A 22,289-nucleotide genomic window follows, 5' to 3' on the forward strand; every position below is an offset into this window, starting at 1 on the left:
CTATAGGTCTACCTCACTTTTTGATGAGTCATAAATGGGAAAAATTTGATGGCTTATTAATTTCTCTCATAATACAACATTATTATACAATAATCTACTCGTTGTAAACTGTATTCATTAAAGAACCAGGAGAGTAATCTGCTAGGCTTAAAAAGTAAACATTGGATATAATACAAACTTTTTACCACAACTACAATATTTTGTTATTTCATTATAAATAAAGAAACATATAAATGATTTGTCCACTTATCTTAACAGGCCATTAGTCACGAGGAACCCAACTCTATGAAGCCTAAGTCTTAGGCAGAATATCCCAATGCACATCTGCTCCTCATTCCCAACTCTTACTCACTTCAGCATTGCACACCTCCTTAGTAAAACAGTAGCTGTAAACAAATAAAAGTCCACCCTTTTCATTCTGTCCTCAAGCAGAGACTCAGAGACAGTCAACGACAAACTCTTTCATTATAACCTGTAAAGGGCAAGCTCTGGGCTATTGCAAAAGGTTTTTCAAATATGTCAGTATCTAACTTTGAGAAAATAGAGGGAAGCAAAAATGAAGGGGGCTAATTTCTGCTATAGCCTGGTCTCTTGCTATGCTACATTCCCAGTTGCAATATTTTCAAATTGCAACAAAACAAGTAAAAGAAGGCTTCATATGTGAAAGCAGAAAATGGCCCAGAAGTCTTCTATTCAAAGACAAATTAGTTGTTTTTTCCCCAATAACTTACCCCAAAGAAACGAGTACTTGGAAACCCTGAGGGGTTCTTTAAATCATAGCCAGAAAAATTATATATATATATATATATATATATATATATATATATATATATATATATGTGTGTGTGTGTGTGTGTGTGTGTGTGTGTGTGTGTATACACACACACACACACACACACACACACAAAGAACAGAATGATGTTAAAAAATAAGTCTTTAAGGACAACAGCCTTCTCTTTAAAGATGAATGTTCTATAACATTGGCAGACATATCTCTACAACTCATCATGTGTATATGTAAATTCTCTGGCAGATATAAATCCATCTTTGTCTTCATCTTCTTTATCAAAAATATCCTCCACCAAAACATCATGATGACTCTCATTCACCACTGCACCATGCTTTTCAAACTCTTTCTTTAAATACACTTTAACCTACAAAATAAAAAGTCTCATTAGCAACTTTGATTAAGAAGATGCCACACTGTGTTAATCAATATCATAGACATTGACTGGTAGTTCATTTAAATAATATATAAAGTGCCAATTTCTTTATGCTTTATTGCACTAGTAAGAGAATTATAAGAGTTTTTACCCCTTAAAAACTGTTGTTATACCACCATGGTAGAGACACAAAATATTGCTGAGGCAAAGATAAGCTTAGACATACAAACCTTACATCAAATGGCAGGTTTTTATTATCTCAAACACACACCACGAACATATAGTACCTACTTTTTTTGTTTGCTTGTGTCAAGACGTAGAATTCACTTTTATTCTTGTAATTTTACACTTGAAAGTTGACATTTAATCTCATAATCCACAGTTAGAAATTAATTTATAAACATTTTTATTTGTTGTTTTTAAATATACCTAACAGTGGAGTGCATTTTGACGTATTATACATACATGGAGTACAACCCATTCCAATTAAGATCCCAGTTTTGTGGTTGTACATAATGTGGAGTTACACTGGTTATGTATTCATACATAAACAAAGGGAAGTTTTGTCTGATTCATTGTACTGTCATTCCTATTCCCTTCCCCTCTCCCTTTCCTTCATTCCCTTTTGTCTAATTAGTGAGCTTCTATTATTTCTTCCCTACCCTCCCTTGTTGTTGGTTAGTTAGCATCTACATACCAGAGAGAACATTCAGGCATTGGTTTTTTGGACTGGCTTATTTCACCTAGAATGATATTCTCCAGTTCCATCCCTTTACCAGCAAATGCCATAATTTCATTCTTCTTTATAACTAATATTCCATTGTAAATATTTTTAATCCCTTAAACTGTACATTAAGATCCTCTGACCCTAAATTTATCACTCTCCTTTACATCTGAAGAAAATTATTAATTTATTAAGTTCCACACATAGTCCCATTGACATACATTTAATACTGAAGTCCTATACTCACAGTAAAATTAAGAATCATTAGTATCAAAGAAGCCTGAAACCTAACCGTGTTCCTGGATCAGGGTACCCTTAGTAAATCCATAAATCCAAATTAAGACACAAAATTAAAATAGGGTGTATATATTAAAATATTAAAAATATTTCTAGGCTGGGTGCAATGGCACATGCCTGTAATCCCAGCAGCTCAGGAGACTGAGGCAGGATCTTGAGATCAAAGCCAGCCTTAGCAAAAGTGAGGTACTAAGCAACTCAGTGAGACCCTTTCTCTAAATAAAATACAAAATAGGGCTGTGGATGTGGCTCAGTGGTCGAGTGCCCCAAAATAATAATAATAATAATAATAATAATAATTCTAAGCAGAGTAAAAATTAACATTAAAATCTTATTAATTTGGGGGGTTAGGATGTAGTTTAGAGGTAGCACATTTCGTTAGTGTACACAAGGCCTGGGTTTGATCACCAGCTCCACAAAAACAAAAACAATTATTAAATTTCAGCCTTATAATATTTTATTCAATGAAGCTTTCAAAATACCTCAATTTGTTGGGAAAAATAATACATAGTAATTTTTTTGTCTAGCACTTAAAAATGGTTATGAAATTACAATCACTTTTTAAACATCAAAGTATGCTGTAGATATTTTACTTTTCTGATAGACTTGGCTAATATCTTCTATGGAAAAACACCAAAACTGTTGAATAAAATATACTTTTAACTCAACAGGTACTTGATTAACTTTCCTGAATTTATCAATATCATTACCAAAATCTTCTAGGATTTATTTTTGTTTGTTTACTTTTAGTTCTGGGGAATAAAGCCAGGGTCCCACACATGCTGGGCAAGTGCCCTACCACTGACCTACATTCCCCATTTCTCTTTCAGGAATTTTTAAGATTTGATTCCATAATTGTAGTTCTAGTTTACAAAACTATAATTTTATAGTTCAACTTATGAAAAGGAAAAAATGAGCTCATAATCAACTTCTTATGTATTTTTTTTGTCCCTCAATAATCAAAGGAGATTTTAAACAAATTATGCTACATGTTTCCGGACTTAATAAAAAAAGCTATACTTTCCATTATCCTAAATTAAGAAATATTATAGAAATGAAAAGTTATTCATTCTGAAGTGTTCATGTATGTCTGTTGGTAGGTCTGTCTAGAATCTTTCCAAATTTTTATATCAAGAGTTTTTAATCAACTATATACTAGAATCAAATTATATTTTGCAAAAATAGGGCTAGGAGTGTATCTCAGTGTTAGAGCACTTGCCTAGTATACATGAGGCCCTGGGTTGGATGCCCAGCGCTGCAAAATAAAAGATAAGTAATTAAATTAAACCATTTCCCAATGTTTGATAAAAGTAAAGTAGACTACTCATTTTCATTTGTGTTCCACTGAAGACACTACTGAAATTTGTCCAGTTTTTTTTTTTTCTATGCAGTCAACCATGGAATTCTTTAGCATGGTTGGGATGTGTATTTGCCATTCTTATTTGTTTCTGTATTTTTTTGTTTTTTTGTTTGTTTTGGTGCTAGGGAGTGAACCCAGGGCCTTTTGCATGCTAAACATATGCTCTGCCCCTGAGGTCCGCCCTCAGTTCCAGAATTTTTTTTCTTTTTGGTGTGTGATACTGGGGATTGAACCCAAAGCCTTGGAAAATGCCAGACAAGCTTTCTACCACTGAACTACATTCCCAGCCCTTTTTATTTTTTATTTGAGACAGGATCTCACTATGTTACCCAGGCTAGCTTTAAGTTTGAGATATTCCTGTCTCAAATTCAAGATCCTTCTGCCTCAAGCCTCTGAGTAGCTGAGATTACAAGTACATACAATCACATCTAGCTCCCAGAATGTTTTAAGATTGACTATGGCTAGAGTGATGACTTCTGTTTGGACCCTGCTCTCCTTTATTATTTGGATGTAGTTTTGGTACTAAGAATAGCTGTCTAGTTGCCAGTTCTTTTCTCTCATCAAATTCTTCTGCTGCTCATATGGCTTTAAAATAATCCTGATTAGCTAGGTGTAGTAGCACAGGCCTGTAATTCCAGCAACTCTGGAGGCTGAGGCAGGAGGATCATAAGTTCAAGGCTGGCCTGGGAAACTTAGTAAGAACCTGTTTCAAAATAAAAGGGGCTAGGATGAAGCTCCATGGTTGAGAACACCTTGGTTCAATGCCAAGTGCAAAACAAATGAAACAAAAAAAGGAATAATCCATTGGTTCTAAAAAACAGAATGAATTCTATGAAGAGATCTCTTTGGAAAGGCATATGAAAATCTGATTTTTAATACAGAAGTAGCAGCAAAAATCAATCTTGTGTGTAAGACTACTCCAAATTACTTTCAGTGCCCAAAACATACACATGGAAGCCTTTAATAGAGAATCTACACTTCTTAGAGAATATCTGGCATAGAACCTCTTAAAACAAAGCATGGCAGTGGGGATAACTTTTTTTCTCAATTTAAGATGTTTACTTATTGCTTGCATAACGTGTAAAAAATATTTTTAATTTCCAATATTCCTCTGAGAAGACCTTTTTGCATTCCTTCAACAGATGGTGTTGATTCAAAATCCACTGCAAAAATAGGAGCTCTGCTAAAAGGTACCTGCTGAGGAGTGGCCTGTCCAGTAACGCTGCTACTCTACCAGCTTGGCTTGGTGACTGATCCATAGTGCCTGTTGTTAATCTGAATCTAAATAAAGCTGAGCATTTGGAAGACAGATGCTTTTTAATTCATTAAATGAACTAGATCTTCTTTTCTATCAAGAGTCAGAAGTCCAGACATTCCTAAAAGCAGATTAATTGTGGCTCTGGTAAAATACTTGAATAAATGTCTAAGAATTTAAGAAACATGCAATACTGACTAAGCCTTATCCTGAAATTCCAGTCTCAAAAATTAAAGTCCAATCTGATAAGTGCCTAGACCATAAAATTTTTTTTAATTTCATTATGATGTTTAAAATGATAAACAAAATACTGACCCTCATTCCTCACCAGATTCACCATAATTTTCAATAATACACACTCTGTCTATATAGTTTCAATTCCTTCTTCCCTGATCCCCAACATGCAAACATATGTTACACATTTAAGTGGTTTAAAGCAGTTTAAAATAAAGAAAAAAAGGATGATGAAATTCTATGGATTAATGTAGATGCTCTCTTTATATATGAATAAAGCAAGTTAAACAATATGTATAATGTGCTACCTTTGTTAGAGGAAAAAGGAAAATAAGAACATGCATTCACATAAAGAAACACTAGAAGGACACACTAGAAATCAATGAAATTGAAGGGAAGAAAAGGACATGGGCAAGGAAAGATTTCTTATTTACTATTTTATATTGGGTTGATTTTTTAAATCTTTTTAAAAATTCTTTTTAGTTGTAGATAAACACAATACCCTTATTTTATTTATTTTATTTTTATGCAGTGCTACAAATGGAACCCAATGCCTCACACATGCTAGGCAAGCACTCTACCACTGAGCTACAGCCACAGCCCACTTGGGTTGACTTTTGAACCATGTGAGTGTGTTGTATATTCAAAATTTTTAATGAAAAGGAATTATAATTTATCTTGGATTAAAAAAAAGAGGATATGGGGGCTGGGGTTGTGGCTCAGTGGTAGCATGCTCGCCTAGCACATGTGAAGCACTGGGTTCGAACTTCAGCACCACATAAAAATAAATAATAAAATAAAGATATTGTGTCCAACTACAACTGAAAAAAGAAAAAAATACATATATATAATGAAATTCCAATATATATATATATATACATATATGTTCATATATCTATATATACATGTATATATAGTAATATAAAGGGCATATAAATGATAACATTATGAGTGTGATAAATTTAGTGGGTACTGATCATGATCCCAGGGTTCATAAAAATTTGACTTATTTGAGACTAAATCATTTCCTGGCCATTAGAATAAAATTGACCAAAGCATTAAAAAAGACTTGACATCTGACCAGCCGGGCCAGCATAGAGAGTGTAAGTAGGTAAAAACCCAAACCAAAAATAACATAGAGACAAATATCCACCTCTACTTATTCTTTCACAGCAGCCAGGCTAAGACAGTATGTGCAGTGATGACTACAAAAGCCGGAGGTACAGAGAGAAGCCCCTTCCTCCTACCAAAATACTGGGACTGGGGGTATCTGAGGAAGGTTCCCTACTGGGGAGAATCCATCTCTTTATTTCAGGTGTGAAGCTGAACAAAACTAGACATACAAGTTGCTTGTCGCTAATCTCAAGGAAATGACTACGAAATGCATTTAACAGCCAGTCTGCAGTTTTAAACAGAAACTGTTCACATGAGATACTTTTCAGAACATCTGTTTCTTATGCAGTAACTACAAATGGGAACTGTGATACCAGTTTTCAAAGACTCAAGGTGAGAATAAGACAGTGAATTCCAAGCACCAGAGAGAAAGAAAAAAAGCAAAAGACTGAATGGTGTTTATTTTTCTTTTTGCAGGAGTGCGAATGGAACATGGGCCCTTCAGCCTCTACCCCAGAGCTACATTCCCAGTTCTTAATGGTGCTTTTTTTTTTTTTTTTAAAGAGAGAGTGAGAGAGGAGAGAGAGAGAGAGAGAATTTTTAATATCCATTTTTTTAGTTCTCGGCGGACACAACATCTTTGTTGGTATGTGGTGCTGAGGATCGAACCCGGACCGCACGCATGCCAGGCGAGCGCGCTACCGCTGAGCCACATCTCCAGCCCTTAATGGTGCTTTTTAAGTCTCAATATATTTCTTCTAAAACAATGATTTTCCATGAAAAAGCCAACTTTCACAGCACGACTATTTTAAGAAAACTTATAAACAAAAATTTTTCTGAATAAAAATAAATTTTCTTTAAAAATATATTTACAAAAAACTGAACCACAAAAACAAACAAACAAAAAGTAGAAATGTAGGCAAAAGGAAGGGTCACCTCTTGTTTAGAGAGTTTCCAGTCATCGTTGAGATCCATTTCTTGGAATGATTCATGTGATCTTGGTCCATTTCGAATTTCTAAGAGATCAATGTTGAATATCAATGTACTCTCTGGGGGAATTTTACCTGTCATTAGGAAGAGGCGGGAAGATTTAATTTAAAATACACAAAGGTTTTAATAATAGAAAACTTATGGTACTGGTCAAAATATTTTTTAACTGAATAAAATGGAAAGCCAACCTAAGATTATCACATATAATGAAGACAACTTGTACTCTAGTTAGATTTCACTCAAATAGAATAGAGTAAGGAAGGAATAATCAAAACAAGTACAACAAAAGCATCCGATTTTTGGCTTGGCAATTAAAAGGAACACACACACACATACACACACACACACACACACACACACACACGAACCCAATAACCTGGATACTAAATTTAAAGCATAACTAAGATATTATGTATTATATGTCAAGAATGACTTAAAGGGTTTTAGAAAATTCAGAGTTAATTATATTACAAATGATTTACTAACTTTCAGGTTAAGAAAGTCCTGACATACAAATTCATACTATGGTCTATCATTTCTATCACTGGGAGACAGTTTAAAATTGAGTGAGCTTGGGTGTCATACTGTCTGGAATTGAAGTTTTCATTAGCTCATCTCTAAGCCTCAGTTCTTATATTTTTAAAATACAGATGATAATATCATCTACATTAGGAGTCTGTTGGGAAGATGAAGAGAGAAAATCCCTACAATAAAATAAAAATATTCACCATTGTGCTTGATAAATAGTAAGTTCTCAATGTACATTACTGAGATATAATTTTCTAACAACCTTTACAAAGAATGCAGGAAGAATCATAATTTTCAAAAAGTTAGGAAACATCTCTTCTGATGTAGAACATCATACAAAAATTTCAGACATGTTGAAGAAATTAAAATGAACTTCTGAGAAGGTGATAACAGATCTTTAAATGTGAAAAGAGCTTTGTTAAAGTCCCAGGGTACTGAAAAGCAACATTAAACCCTTTTGGGAAGCAGGGACAATTGATGTTTGAAACTTATTTACTCTTAACTATATTTAATATAAAGGTTTGGGTCAACTTGTTACATGTTTCTTAGTTGTCCCCCCAACCCTTGTATTTCCATAAAAGAGCATTTGCAAGTTTTAAAGAGACAACACTTACACTGTTATCATTCCAGCTTACCTTTCCAGCTGGAAACAGAGAAGGGACATGCATTACTAGATCGGTGAGAAAACCGGTATCTTTCCAAGGAGGCATGCAAGCAAGTACTAAAAGACTAAAAATTAGTGTTAAATTCATGTTAGGGGAATTAGTTTCATGGCACTCAGTTTGAAGATGACTCAAATTTAGATTTCTACATGTTATAAAGTAAAATGAGTTAATACAGTATGGAGAAAGAGTAATAGACTAATTCAACATATATAAATTTTTAAGTTGAGACAATAAAGACACAGGATAGTGGGAAAAAAAATACTTTCAAGTTTTAGAGAAATGTTTCCTAGATACTCAATTTTCTTCTCTGAAGAGGGCTATAATTAAAATAAGAACTGAGTTTGGCTAGTAAATCCTATCCTATGAGTACTACTTCTACTTTAGAATATGTTATGATTCATATAAAGCACCTAGTTTTCTTCTTAGGACACTGGGGATAGGAACCTTGATCCATACTTTGTTAAACCTAAGGACCTAAGAAATCTATATCATATTAGAGTGGTTCTCTATCTGGTTCTGAGATCTACTTAACTTTTTTTCTTCATTATACAGTTAATACTTGCTCATTGTAGAGAACTTGGAAGAGAGAATCAGAAGTAAATATAATTCCCAGTATCACAGTCCATTGTTAACATTCTTATTTATTTTCTTATAATTCTCTTTCTCTGTGTACACAGTTTTTCCTATATTTATTACCATAGTGTATATACTATGAGTTTTCTACTTTTATATTATACATGTTGATCTAATTAAAAAAAATCTTGGAAAATGCTAGTTTTTAGGAACTGGGGTACATCTAATTTTGCTGAACTCTTATCATTACATACTTAGGCTGTTTCTAATTTTTTTGGTAGCAGTGATGGCTATCCCTCTTTACAAATCTTTTAATTTCTGATTATCCCCTCAGATCACATTCCAACAAGGGAATTATAGCACTAACGCACAAAAATATCTAAAGACAGCTTGGTACAAATCACCAAGTAGCCCTTTAGAAATTGTATGGATTGGGCTAGGGTGGTAGCTCAGTGGTAGAGCGCTTTCCTGGCATGTGTAAGGCACTGGGTTTGATTCTCAGCACCGCATATAAATAAATGAATAAAATAAAGGCCCATCGACATCTAAAAAATAAAAATTAAAAAAAAGAAAGAAATTGCATGGGTTCCCACTTGAACACCAGGTATATGTATCTACCCTAGAACAAACTGGTAAGAAGGTTCTTTGGCCCAGTCAGCTGGCATGCTTCTGCTTTGTGACAGAGAATTAATTCAAGTTACACCATTATTTTTAAATAAAATACTGAAACTTTTATAAATGTATTTTTAAAATGAGATAAAAAAGAACCCCTAATAAGAGCTGTGCTGTGGGAGACTTGGTGGTTGTAAGCCACATACAGCCCACATGCCAAACCATAACTAGTATATTCATAACCTATATTTCAAATGTTAGACTCATCAAAACACTTACGTTGAGTGATATTTCTTTTTTCAATGTTAAACAAATTGATGAGTTTTGGTTTGGGAGGGTGAAAAAGTTCAGGAGACACGTGGCAATGATATTTGCACAATGATGTGAATGCCATTGAACTCTGTACTTAAATATGGTTCAAATAATAAATGTATATTATACAAAATTTTAAAAATTACCATATTGGTGGTTTACTATTAGTATTAATAGAGTTCAAGGTTCCAGAACCTCATTTCATTGTTAGCTCAGTTTTCCATTTTGTTGTTATGGCCTTAATTGGCCATTTTAAGTGATTATCAAGAAATAATCATATTTCCTAAAGGAATGTAGATAGCCCTCAATTTTTTTTCTAGGAAAAAGAAAAAACACATAGTAGTTACTCTAACTTCTGCCTCTGAATTCAGAGAAGAACTCTAGTGCTATAGTAAATAAAATCAAAATGTGATTACCTTTTCCTTCTTTTCCATATCCCAGGGCAGGAGGAATAATAAGCTTTCTCTTCTCTCCTACGCACATTCCCTTCAAGCCCTGGTCCCAGCCTTTGAGAGCCTCCAGGATGCCCAAGGTAAACCAAATGGGCTGACCATTGTTATGTTTATGACTACGAGAGAAAGAAAACATATTAGAATTTTTTCTCCCTAGTTCTGGGGACTGAACCCAGGACCTCATGCATACTAGGCAAGTGCTCTATACATTAGAACCAGTTAGGAACTTTAAAAAAAATATATGGTTCATTTAGTCCAACCAAGCATCAGAAATTAATAAAAACAGCTATTGTATTTTTTTAACTTTATTTTATTTATTATGTGGTGCTGAGGATCAAACCCAGTGCCTCACATAGGCTAGACAAGCACTCTACCGCTGAGCCACAACCCCAACCCTAAAACAGTTATTCTTTTTTTGCCTACACACACCCCTGACTTCATAGTAATTCAAGCCATTACTTATCTTTCTTGACGAAAATTTGATAGAGTTGACTCAGCTGGAGAAGGGTGGAGGGAATAATAATAATGAACAACTGTTTGTACATTTACTGTGTACCAGGTTTTATTCTAAATTTGCCTCTTTTAACTCTAACAATGATCCTATAATTGGTAGGTACCTTTGGGGGACTGCTTCCAGAACCTATCCCTCTATTCCCAGCCTCCCCAATGCCAAAAGATGCTCAAGTGTGTAGTTTTTGCATATAACCTACTGTATATGTTAAATCATCTCTAGAGTACCTGTAATACCTAATACAAACATAGTGCTATGTAAATAGTTGTTATACTATATTGTTTAGGTAATAATGACAAGATAAAAACTCTGAACATGTTCAATACAGACATACTCTTTCTCAAATATTTTTGATCCATGATTGGGAATGCATGAACCTGTAGACAGGGCCAACTGTACCATATAATCCCCTTGTATAAAGGAGGAAATGGAGGTTAAGTGTGCTGTATTTGACCTTAAATATTCCTAACTCTGAAGATTAAGATCTTAGGCACAAAGTTATGCTGTCACAGGAAGACCATTTAGGTTGCAGACCAGGAAGAAAATAATGGAAAATAGTTGCAATGGGGAAGGAGGATGAGAGCCTAAGGAGATATACAGCCTGCTCATGGTTCTGATGGGTGGGAAAGTATGTTTTTCATCCCTGAATCCCCACTCACACAAAGCCTAATTTTTTCCTGAAAAGTCTATGTGGGGATTTGTAGGGGAGCCAGGAATAGAGGCTCTTCAAGCTCCAGAGAGAAAGGAAATAGTTAGGATATTCTGCTACATGAATTATCAGAGAGGCCAGCATAAGAAAATCAACCTGCTAAGCTCCTGGGGACCTCAAGGGCTGAGTAGGTCTCAGTCCCAAATAGCTCCCTTTTAGTAAATAAATAAACTGCTGTATTAAAAGATAATCTCATAGCTGAGAATAATAAATCATTCTATTAGGTTTGTGGGTACCATGCTTACAAAATCTTGGTAAATGATACTTTTTTCCTCTTTTCTTTTCTGATCAAAGAAACAAAATACCAACCTTAGAAAATCTGGTAAGGCCAGGAAAAGAATAAAGAAGAAGGAAACAATCTTTTATCCAACATTAACTACATTTGGGCACATTTCTTCATAAGGCTAAGCTATTTACCATATAGACAGTGATTCTAGAAACAGCACATATGCTTTATAGGTTAATCATTTCATAACAGAGTTAGCATCTTCTAATCATTTATGTGTAGCCTGCAAGACAACAATCCCCTCATCAGGTACTAGAACAGTAATAGTAAACTGCTAAATAATATCTCATGGCTACCACCAAAATCACTACCAGTTTTTGGTCCTACAACCTGAAAGAAATTAGCCTAGATGTAAAAAAAATTAGACTAGAAATAAGAATGTAACTTAAGGCTGCCTCCACCACCACAGGGACAAGATGTGAGCCATTAGGGTCCCCAGTGTGACCGAGCTGGTGAGAGAGGCCAGCAGCTGCTAGCACAGCACAGTGGGGAAGCATGGTGGCCACCAAGGATTTCTTATGACTAACCTCATATAGACATACTTTTAGAATCCAACAAGACATAGCAAAATCCAGTCCGAGTAGATGAGAAAGCCAGGAATAAAGAGAAAGTAAGACAGAAGCCAGGACCAACGTGGCTCTAACCAAGAGAGCAGATCCAATTGAGCTTAGAACAATATTTTTGAAGACATGGATCCCTGTGAAGCAGCCTCAGCAGGAATAATACTCAAGCACACTAGATATCACACAAGCTCATTTTCTTGGTTTCTTATTTCTACTTACTTGGTGGTATTGGGCAGTGAATGAGTCTATAATAAAAGTCTCCTTCAGGTCAGCGCATTTACCTTATTGAACTGAAATTAAAATACTCCCAAAAGGAAAAGCCACTTTTGAAAAGGTAATAAAAGCAAAATATGTAGACTTTTCTAAATATTGTGAAAAGGCACCCATGCTGACTGGAATAGGGAGTTCAGGTGTCAAGTTGAGACCTTGATGTGTACTAATATGGGATAGAAGGTTATTAATTCTGTTAGCCTCCCTTTTCTCATCAAAATGTGTTAGTATTAAAAAGAAAACTGAGGGCTGGAGACATAGCTCAGTGATAGAGCCCTTGTCTGACATGTGCAAGGGCCAGGATTTAATCCTCAGCACTGCAAAAAGAAAATGGAATAGCAAGAACAAAAAAGATGGAGACATAAGGGAATTCAAATACTGACAGGATATTTGATACTAAGGTATTGTCATTAATTGATTTTTAAGCTGAATACTGATATTCTGATTCTGAGAAATATACAGAGTCTATCAGAGATAGACACTGAAGTATTTACAGATGAGATCATGATGTCTGAGATTTATTTTTAAATAATCAAATTTTGATGGAGTGGGGAGAATGAGTGGGCAGTATGATAATTTTTGAAATTGGAAAGTGGAATATTGGGTTTAATATACTCTTCTCTGTACTTTGCATATGTTGAACATTTTCTAATAAAAAGTCACAAAACCTAGAAAAGGGTTTTTATGTAAGACTTTTATAACTTAAAATTTAAAATGCAATCTCACAATATCTATTTGGAACTTTTTATCTGAGGTAACAGGATTTATACAAGAGTGACATTCAATTTTCCCAAGCCCTACACAAGAGCGCATCTGAATGCCCAATAAAGGCAGGATATTGAAAAATGGGTCTAGGATGGGCCATGAAGCTTCATTGAATGTTTTGTAATCTCCTTCACTGAGTCATTTTTCTTCCTCTCCTTTGTATGTGGTGTACTACTGGAGGAAAAGAACCTGCTTCTAGTGATCTCTGCATCTCCAGGACCTGACTTATGGCTATTCGATGACTTTGACAGATGGATAAATGAATAGATGGGTGAAGTCAAATTTTCAGCATATTCTTAATCTCCAGCAAAGGGCCTACCATGAAGGAAATGCTCACTTAACGCTTTTGGAATGAAATGAATGGAAACAATGCCTAATTGGAAATCATTACACTCCTAGACCTGTTCCATGTTGCAATTTCTTTGTTTATGGAACAGAAATGACAGTATAACCACCTGAAAATCTTTCTTGTAAGACTTTTATAATTACACCTGCTCCATCACTAAAATCTGATTTTCAGAAGCAAGACTACTGAAATCATGTTCTGTGCATTGACTAAAATGTTATCAATCAAAACAAAAGTTAAACAGGTCAACGAAATAGCATTAGTATGTTTTATAAACAGGCAAACAACTGTGTATTTGGCTCTTAAAGCTGCTATGAAAAGTTTTAAGCAAATATCACCTACACTAGATTAAAAATGGAATTGATTCATTTTCCCTAAGAAACCGATTTGAGACATGAAAATTCTTTTAAAACTAAATACACCCCTGGATATTTCTGCAAAATTCAGATAATAATTTTTATAGAAAGTTAACAGTTTTATCCAGACCACATGTTCCCAATAAGTCCTTCAAAGGCCTCATGATACAGAATTGGCTTTAGACAATTTTTTTTCCCCAAAGAAGGGAATTAGATATTTCAGTTTTTTGAAAAGTAGAACCAACTATATCCAACCTTTCCGGCAGGACAGCTGGCGTAGGTGGGTGGGTTCTTTATTAATTTACCTGCGAGGCATAATTACTTACGTGGAGTGAAATAAGGTGCCGTCCTTTTCTAAGTAACCCTCATAGTGCACCAACATCAAATCCCCTCCTTTCGTTTTGCGATGGCAGATGAACGGCTTCTGGAGAATTTCAATTTTCACTTCTGGCTCAGGGATCAGAGCCCCACTCAAAGAGGGGACTAACAGCGTCAAGACCGCATTCCACAAGAATAACTTCATGTTGTTGGAGCTGGAAAGAAGTCCCTACGAAAACAGAGAAAGGGCCCCTGACTTCATAGAGTTAAAATTTAGCTGAAGAATTAGGGCCGAGGACCTCTGGCAAGTTGAGGACTCCCCCTTCTTCGGAGACGTGGCACTTCTACTACCAACAACTTTCCCACGCACAGCAAACTCTCCTTTAAAGAGTTAAACCCCAAGCAGGACCTGACTGGTTCTTATATTGTGGCCCCTTGGGAAGATCGGCCTTCCATTGGCTAGTGATGCTGTCCTTCAAGCGCCTCTCAAGCCAATGATAATGCAACTATGTAATTTACAGTTTGGTTGAACCTTCCGGAGTGATCCTAGAACCTGGAGAATCAAAGAATTCCTTTATCCCGGACTTTGGGAGAGGGGTTCCGCGCCGCGGAGCTAACTCGAGGAGGTAATATTTACCTCTGTAAAGTACTCCTGCTGAGCGAGGTAGGAGGCGTCTGGGGCCAGGTGACACTATCGGGGTTTCTGGAAAGACTCATTTACTCTCGCCGTAGGAGAGCGGCCCCCCAAGATTCCAATAATCCAAGTTTACTGTGTAAATGTAGAGACTTACAAGGTCCTTGAGGCTTTATAAAGTGCATTCCCGGTGCGTGACTCTTACTGCGACCAGCAAGACAAGTTCTTTTTTCCTCACTTGGAGATAAATGTAGGCTAGGAAAGGTTATCGGTCCTGCTTAAAGTCACTAGATTGTAGAGCATTTGAGCTCCGCCTTCAAACTGGATCTAATTCTTTCCAAACACCGCGTAAAAGTTATGGTTGGTAATAATTTATCACGTAAGTGCTCTTAGTGTAGATGGCAAATAATACATAAGGGCAGACTCAGGTTTTAAAGAAGAAATACTAAACATGGTTAGGAATCACACACCCTCCTCTTAGTTTAAATATTCCAGTTCTACATAATTCGATTGCTTTCAAACGCAATACATGTTCACTGTAGTCAATTTAGAAGAAACTGGAAAGTACCAAAGTAGGATTTTCAGATAAAGTACAGGAGACTAATATTTGAATTTCAGATAAATAACCAAAAATATTGTGTATTTTTATTTACTAAGTCTGGCAACTTCACGCTAAGGGAAAAGAATCTTCCACAATTAGTCACTGTAACTTTTTCGTGCATGCTTCTGTGACATTATAATTAAAGCAACTTGGATAATATTGTACACATTTTCTCCTTCCACTTGGTCTACTATTAACATTTTTCCTGATCAAATATTCTTAGAACCGTGCCTTTTCACACTTTTGTGTACTAAGAGTTCCCCCAGGGAGAGCTTGTTGAAATGCAGATTTTGTTTCAGAAGGTCTAGGTTTGGGGGCGAGATTATGCATTTCTAAGAAGTTCCCAGGTGGTGTCAAGCCAAAGGTACAAAGGACCACACTTGGGCACCTATTTATACTGGCCTCACACTCAGCATTCTGTCCTGAAATTCCCAAATTCTCCGCCCGGGAACGAGGTCACTTCGCCCTATTGTTGGACACCCCAAGTAGGTGGAATCAATCAGACAACCTTGAAGTTAAGAAGTGAACCCTTAGGGACTAGCCTAAGGAGAACTTCAAACATGGCAAGCTGTCCCCTATACATGCCCTGAAAGTCAACTTTGTCTCACCCTGGGTCTCAGGGACCTCCCTCCTCACCCATGCCTACTCGCTAGCCAGCACTCGGGGACTCAATTTCCCTGCGAGCTTCTCCCCTAACGTCAACCCGACGCCACCGCCGCGGCGAAATCCCGGAGTGGATTTTGGGAACTTGCGCGCGAGCGGAGCACTGGGCATGCGCAAGCGAGGCCCGGGACGGGCGGGTCGCGGGTTCAGGTGGAGCGCGGTGACCGCCGGCGACCGCGGCTGCACTCGCCACGCTTTGGAGGCTTCGGCCGCCGCTCGAGCCCTCCCGTCGCCTTGGCCCCCTGGTGGACTGCGTGCCGGCCCCACCACCTGGGCCCACCGGCCAGCCGCTACTTCTGGCGCCCAGGCCGCCGCAGTGACCCCGCCCCCGGGCCGAGGATGTGAGGCGGGCCGGGCGTCCCCTCACCAGGCCCGGGCGCCAGCAGTGGGCGTCTGGGCCGTGCCGGGCGATGGCCCTGCTGCCGGTGCCCCTCGCCTTCAGGGCCCGGGGCCAGTGAGGCTGCCGGGGGGTGTGGGCGAGCGGCCCTGTCGCGGCGCCGGCGCCATGGAGGGCGTGCTGTATAAGTGGACCAACTATCTGAGCGGTGAGTGGCGGGTCCTTTGTCTGAGCGGCCGGGGGCGGTGTGGGGACTTGCCCGCGGGGTCGGAGTCGTCGCCCTTCCTGACACCGCCGAGGCTGGTTCGGACCCGGCGTGTCTCCTAGAGCGGTTCTCCTACGGGACCGTGGCACCCCTCCCCCCTTTGGTTCGGAGACGACTCTCCTGGGTTCATGATAGCTTCTCGGAAAGCTACAGAAAGCCGGGTTTTGAGGTGCCTTGAAAGGCACGATGCCCCGGGGAAGAAGGCGCTGGCGCCGGTTCTGGGGTCCTTTAGGAGTCTCCCACATTGTAGCCAGGGAGCCGGAATCTCCTGGCTCCTAGCCAGATTTCAGTTGCCTGCCGGCAGTCACCTGGAATTCCAGGGGTGAAAGGTCTTTTTTAAAAGTCTCTGGTGCAAGCCCTTTGGCTTTGGTCACTGTTGGAGTCACCTGCGAGGAGACCCAGGGTTACCCAGTTTCAGTTCAACAGTATACCTGAGGTTTTTATTTTCTCACTGAGCAGTCCCTTTGTTTTACAGATTCAGAAACTACCATAAAATAAATGCAAATATGAGCAGGTGTTTCCTTATAGTGCTGAGCAGAATGGCTTAAATAATAGTACCCCCTTTCCAGTTTCTGGAAGTACTTTATTCATGTCTTGAAAAGGTTGAAAAGTATTGTTCAGCTGTGGAAGATGATTGAAAATGAGCACTTTTATTATATGTGCAACAGTATTTAATTTAAAAAATTAAATATGCTGGAAACTATTAGGCCCTTCTTTGCAATTAAATGTTTTGTTTCAGAAAATGGTCAATTTTAATGGCGATAAGTTTGAAACCACAAATGTTCCCAGTATCTGATAAAGGAGGGGAGATTTTCCCACCTTTTCTTAGGATAATTGTTTAAAGGTAAGTTGATGCACTGGGTGTTTTAAGGAAGATGAGTGTGTCTGAGAGGATCATATGGCAGGTAAACTTTGAGGAAGTCACAGTACAGACAAAAGTTCACCTGTTGGGTGTACCCAGAATCTCTTCCCTTTGCATCATATATAGTTAGTAATGAATTCTGTTTATTTTTCCTGATATCATTACTAGAGAGATTACTGGAGTGAGGAGAGGTGTTTTCTTTAGAAGACCTGGCCTCTGCTTCAAGGACCTCCATGCATGTCAGCATTTGGATTAGATGAAATGTGGTTAACTCAAAGCTGGACTTCAGTTTGGTGAACACCAGAAGCTGATTAGCACTGTGCTAATCTAAGAGGTGGAGACTTGACCAGGGAAATTTTCCTTTTGAACTCTCCCTAAGCTCTGAGATGTGTGGATCTTATGCCCTTAAATCAAATCTAGTTGCTGGTCCTTGACCCCTTTCCCTCACAAAAGTTTTTTTTTCTTTTTATATTTTTTTCTCTCACTCTCAACACTTCTTTCTTCAGACCTTTCCTTCACCTCCCTCTCCTTTTAAAACCTCGTCTTTCTTCCTTTTTATTCTCCTCCTTTCTCTATAAAAAATTGAGTTACTTAGTACAATACCTATTTCCTAACAGTGAAATGCCTTTAAATCCCCCCCCCCCCATGGTCCTTGTGTATCCTTCATTAAAACACAATTTCTCTACAAGAATCTTTTGGAATCTTGTCACAACACGTGCATATCATCTGTTCTGTTGGAAAAGAGTCCATATTATCAGGTTTTAGGGTGGAAACTTTAAAGGGGCGCTGGAGCCATTGCCAGAGGTAGATGGGGGAGGTATACACTGGGCAAGTGTTCTATCACTGAGCTATATTCCCAGTCCTTTTTATTTTAGAGTCAGTGTTTTGCTAAGCTTTCCAGATTGGCCTCTGGTTTTCCAGCTCAATTTCTGGAGTAGCTGGTATTATGGGCATCTGCTACTGAGCCCAGCTCACAGGCAGCTGTCTTTATATTATATTGCATATTCCTTTGACTTACATGCCATCTTCTTCTGCGCATGCTGTTCATAGAACTCCATCATGCCATTGGCTACTTTTCTGGATGTTTTATGGTTCAGCACATTCTCTTTCATTAGGAGATGAATTTGCTTTGAAAAAGATTGGTAATAGCCTAGAGGACCATATTGGATTCTTGTTTCCTCCACCCTCCTTTGCTAGTTGGTCTCCTAAAAAGAGCATGTTTGTCAATAACAAACTTTGATGGTTATATCATTACTTTTTCTTCTTCTGAAGCTTATTTTTTAAATTACCCTTTTTTTTCTTGTGACTTTGCACACAGTAACTTTAAACATATATGTATATATGTAATCCAAGTTCAAGATTATGTCCATTCTGAATTTTTTCTCCAAAAGGAGTTCATAACCTATTCCTTATTTAATATAGTTTGCATATTTGGAATGTGTATGTATATATATAACATATGTATATATAATTATTCCCTATTAAGATATCACGTGGATAGCTTAATATGGAATACTTTGTGTCAGATTGGAGTCGAGAAGTTAAATCAGTTTATCACTTGATACTTTAAATCCTCCTCCCCTTTTTTTGTGGTGTTGGGGATAGATTGAACCCAGGGCCTTTTGCATACTAGGCAAACTCCATACTGCTGAGCTATAACCCCAGAAACTTAATTTTATTCACCTCATATGGGTACTTTGCTGGATACTTTGCTAGGATCAAGGGAAGCTTCTCCCCTCCTTGAGCTTACATTCTGGTGGATAAGAAAGATATTTATTTATTGGATAAGTGATTGGAAGCATGTCTAAGTGGGTGTGATGGGGCTGGGGCAAGGAGGCTAGTCTAGGTTGTTGGGGAAGACTGCTTTGAGTAATCAGATCCTGAAAGACAAATCAGGCTTGCTAGATGGGTAGACCAAAGCAGAACTGCAGTTGGAGGCTATAAGGAAGAATTTTCTAGGTATAAAAAAATGCCAGTGTGGGCTGGGGATGTGGCTCAAGTGGTAGCGCGCTCGCCTGGCATGCGTGCGGCCCGGGTTTGATCCTCAGCACCACATACAAACAAGGATGTTGTGTCCGCCAAAAACTGAAAAATAAATATTAAAAAATTTCTCTCTCTCAAAAAAAAATGCCAGTGTGAAGTTCCCAGACCAGAACAGACATCAGTGAATTTGAGGAAAGAAAAGTAGACACATCTGATTGGAGAACTGAAAGAGTGCAGAGACTACACAGATGCTGGGTGTGTGAGAGGCCCAATATTATGGGGCCTCATAGACTGATTTATACATTTTGGTGTGATTGTCTATATATATATATGTGTGCATGTGTCAGAGAAAAGTGGTAATATTTAAACAAGTTTACTCTTTTGCAGTGTAGAAAGTTTTCTGGTTGTATCTTTGTATCTCTCCTGCTGTGTTTATTTTGTTTTGCCATATCATAGTTATTTTGTGAGTCTTTTGAATTATACTTATAGGTATTGATTACTGAATGTTAGAAACATTAAGTCCCAAGAATGGCATCTAAATAGTTTACATGAATGTACTTCTAAAGTGAAGAAACATAAAATGTATTCTCCTTTTCACTCAGTTGCTAGGCATATTTATGTACCCTGCAAAATAAGTAAATAAATAAATAAAGCTTCTTAGCCATCTGCCCTTTGAAGGGCAGAATAGTGGGTATTCTGGATTTAGTGTTGAATGTCTCTTCAGTTGTTAGCAAATCAAATCTAAGTTGCAAAGGAAATGAATTAAACATTTTATAAAACCCCATATTTTGTGACATATACAATATGCTACTGCTAGCTTCTATATGCTTGTTATTTTTATCTTTCAAGACCTAAAATTTAATCAAGGAGTATTATGTGTGCAAGGTTATACATTAATGCTGTAGAGTGCTGGCCTGGGAGTCAGAGACCTGAAGTTAAATACCATCTCCATCATTGCCAACTGCAGTCATTTTACCATTTTGAGCTGTAGTATTTTCCTACATAAAATAATAAATTTACCAGTTTATAATTCTAAGAATATTAAGAAACTTATTCACACTTATTGTGTGCCAGCCACTATTCTAAACATTTTTCATATATTAACTAATTTGATCTTCATAGCAGTTTTGAAAAGCAGTTGTCTTTATCATCTCCATTTTTCAAATGAAGACATTGAGTCACAGAGCAATGAGATGAGCCCAGGCTTACATGATAAGTGCATCTAGAGTCAGTGCTCCATTACATAATACTTTTAAAGGTGCTTGCTGCTTGATCATTATATAATTCTTGCTAGTGCATAATGTACCTATATTTGACCTAGAATATAAAGCTAGTTGGGAATGGGAGGTTGAAAGGAGTTCAGGAGTGAAGAAGATTTTAAATGCCCAAAATTGTGCATATGCTTTGCCTCAAGGAGATTTTTTGAGTTGGGTTTTTCACTTTGCAGTTTCAAGTCCCTTTCCTGAAGGGTTGCTGTTGAAAGCTCCAGCCAATTGCAGACTTCTTGGGGTCTCCAGCAGGTTAGGGCACAAGTACATTGTAGCACTGCATTTCAGAAATAACAGAAGCTTGTATCATGCTGGCCAGATGGTTGTTATTGAGAAGGTGCTATAATTTTGCTTACCCCCACAGCTGGAGAAAGGTGACTGTTGGTCTATGTTTGTGCTGTGTAAACAGTGCCAAGAAGACATCTAGAATATGAGTGATTCAGAATAGGAAACTACTACTGGTCAACATTTTTTGTTGTAATTTTAGCATCTTTTTTGAGTTAATAATACAGGTACCATAAAGTTGACCATTTTATATATACAGAGTATAAATTATTACCACATCCAGTTTTAGAGCATTTTCATTTTTCTAAAAAGAAACCCCAATAAAACTCACTCACACACCTGTCCCTTGCTCAGAGTGGTCTGTAATCTGTTTGCATCAATTTGCCTCTCCTAGTATAAATGGAATTATAAAACATATATGTGGTCTTTATCTGTAGTTTCTTTTCCTTGGCTTTTTGTTTTGGTTCATATATGTTGGAACATGTATTAGTACTTCATTCCTTTTTATTGTCAAATAATAATCTGTTGTATGTGTGTACCACATTTGCTTATCCATCCTTCAGTTTATGGACATTTAGGTTATTCCTTTTGGGGAGATATTAAAAACAATGCTGAAGAGAACATTTATGTCTAAGTTTTTATGTTTTCATTTCTCTTGGATATGTTTCTAGGTTAGAATTTCTGGGTCATATAGTAAGTCTTTGTTTAATGACTTCAGGAACTGCCAGATACTTTCCAAAGTGGCTAAACCATTTTATAGTCTTATTAGCAATCAAAGATTCAGTTTCTTTACATCCTTGCTGTCATGTGTTATTGATTTTTTTTTTAATTATACCATATCAGTGGTTATGGGGAGGCGGCCAGCACCTTGCTGGGGGGGTCCTCCTTCCTGCCCAGGAGGGTGCAAGCCACTGGAGAAAATAAATCAGAAATAATGAGTGAAGAACAAAAGACAAAGAATCAGAATTATAGTTTTAAAGTACAGCACC

At 37.4% G+C, this 22,289-nt stretch overlaps 2 protein-coding genes across 4 annotated transcripts in view; one reads left to right on the plus strand and one right to left on the minus strand.

The window, feature by feature from the left end:
• Nucleotides 1-921: 921 nt before the first annotated feature.
• Fkbp14 (FKBP prolyl isomerase 14) lies at nucleotides 922-14,759 on the minus strand. Its single transcript, XM_026401563.2, has 4 exons — nucleotides 14,411-14,759; nucleotides 10,243-10,394; nucleotides 7,083-7,210; nucleotides 922-1,154 (listed from the first exon to the last, which is right to left on the minus strand). The coding sequence occupies exons 1-4, from the start codon at nucleotides 14,605-14,607 to the stop codon at nucleotides 996-998; spliced, it is 636 nt and encodes a 211-aa protein (XP_026257348.2). The 5' UTR covers nucleotides 14,608-14,759; the 3' UTR covers nucleotides 922-995.
• Nucleotides 14,760-16,437: 1,678 nt separating this feature from the next.
• The window catches only part of Plekha8 (pleckstrin homology domain containing A8), a 55,447-nt gene continuing 49,595 nt past the window's right edge, over nucleotides 16,438-22,289 (plus strand). For all 3 annotated transcript variants that reach the window (XM_026401565.2, XM_026401566.2, XM_026401564.2), the window contains exon 1: nucleotides 16,438-16,845. In XM_026401565.2, coding sequence (XP_026257350.2) covers nucleotides 16,806-16,845 — 40 coding nt within the window. In that variant the 5' untranslated portion in view covers nucleotides 16,438-16,805. The remainder of the gene's footprint in view (nucleotides 16,846-22,289) is intronic.

This window comes from Urocitellus parryii, chromosome 3 (assembly GCF_045843805.1).
Source record: "Urocitellus parryii isolate mUroPar1 chromosome 3, mUroPar1.hap1, whole genome shotgun sequence".
Lineage (NCBI taxonomy): Eukaryota > Metazoa > Chordata > Mammalia > Rodentia > Sciuridae > Urocitellus > Urocitellus parryii.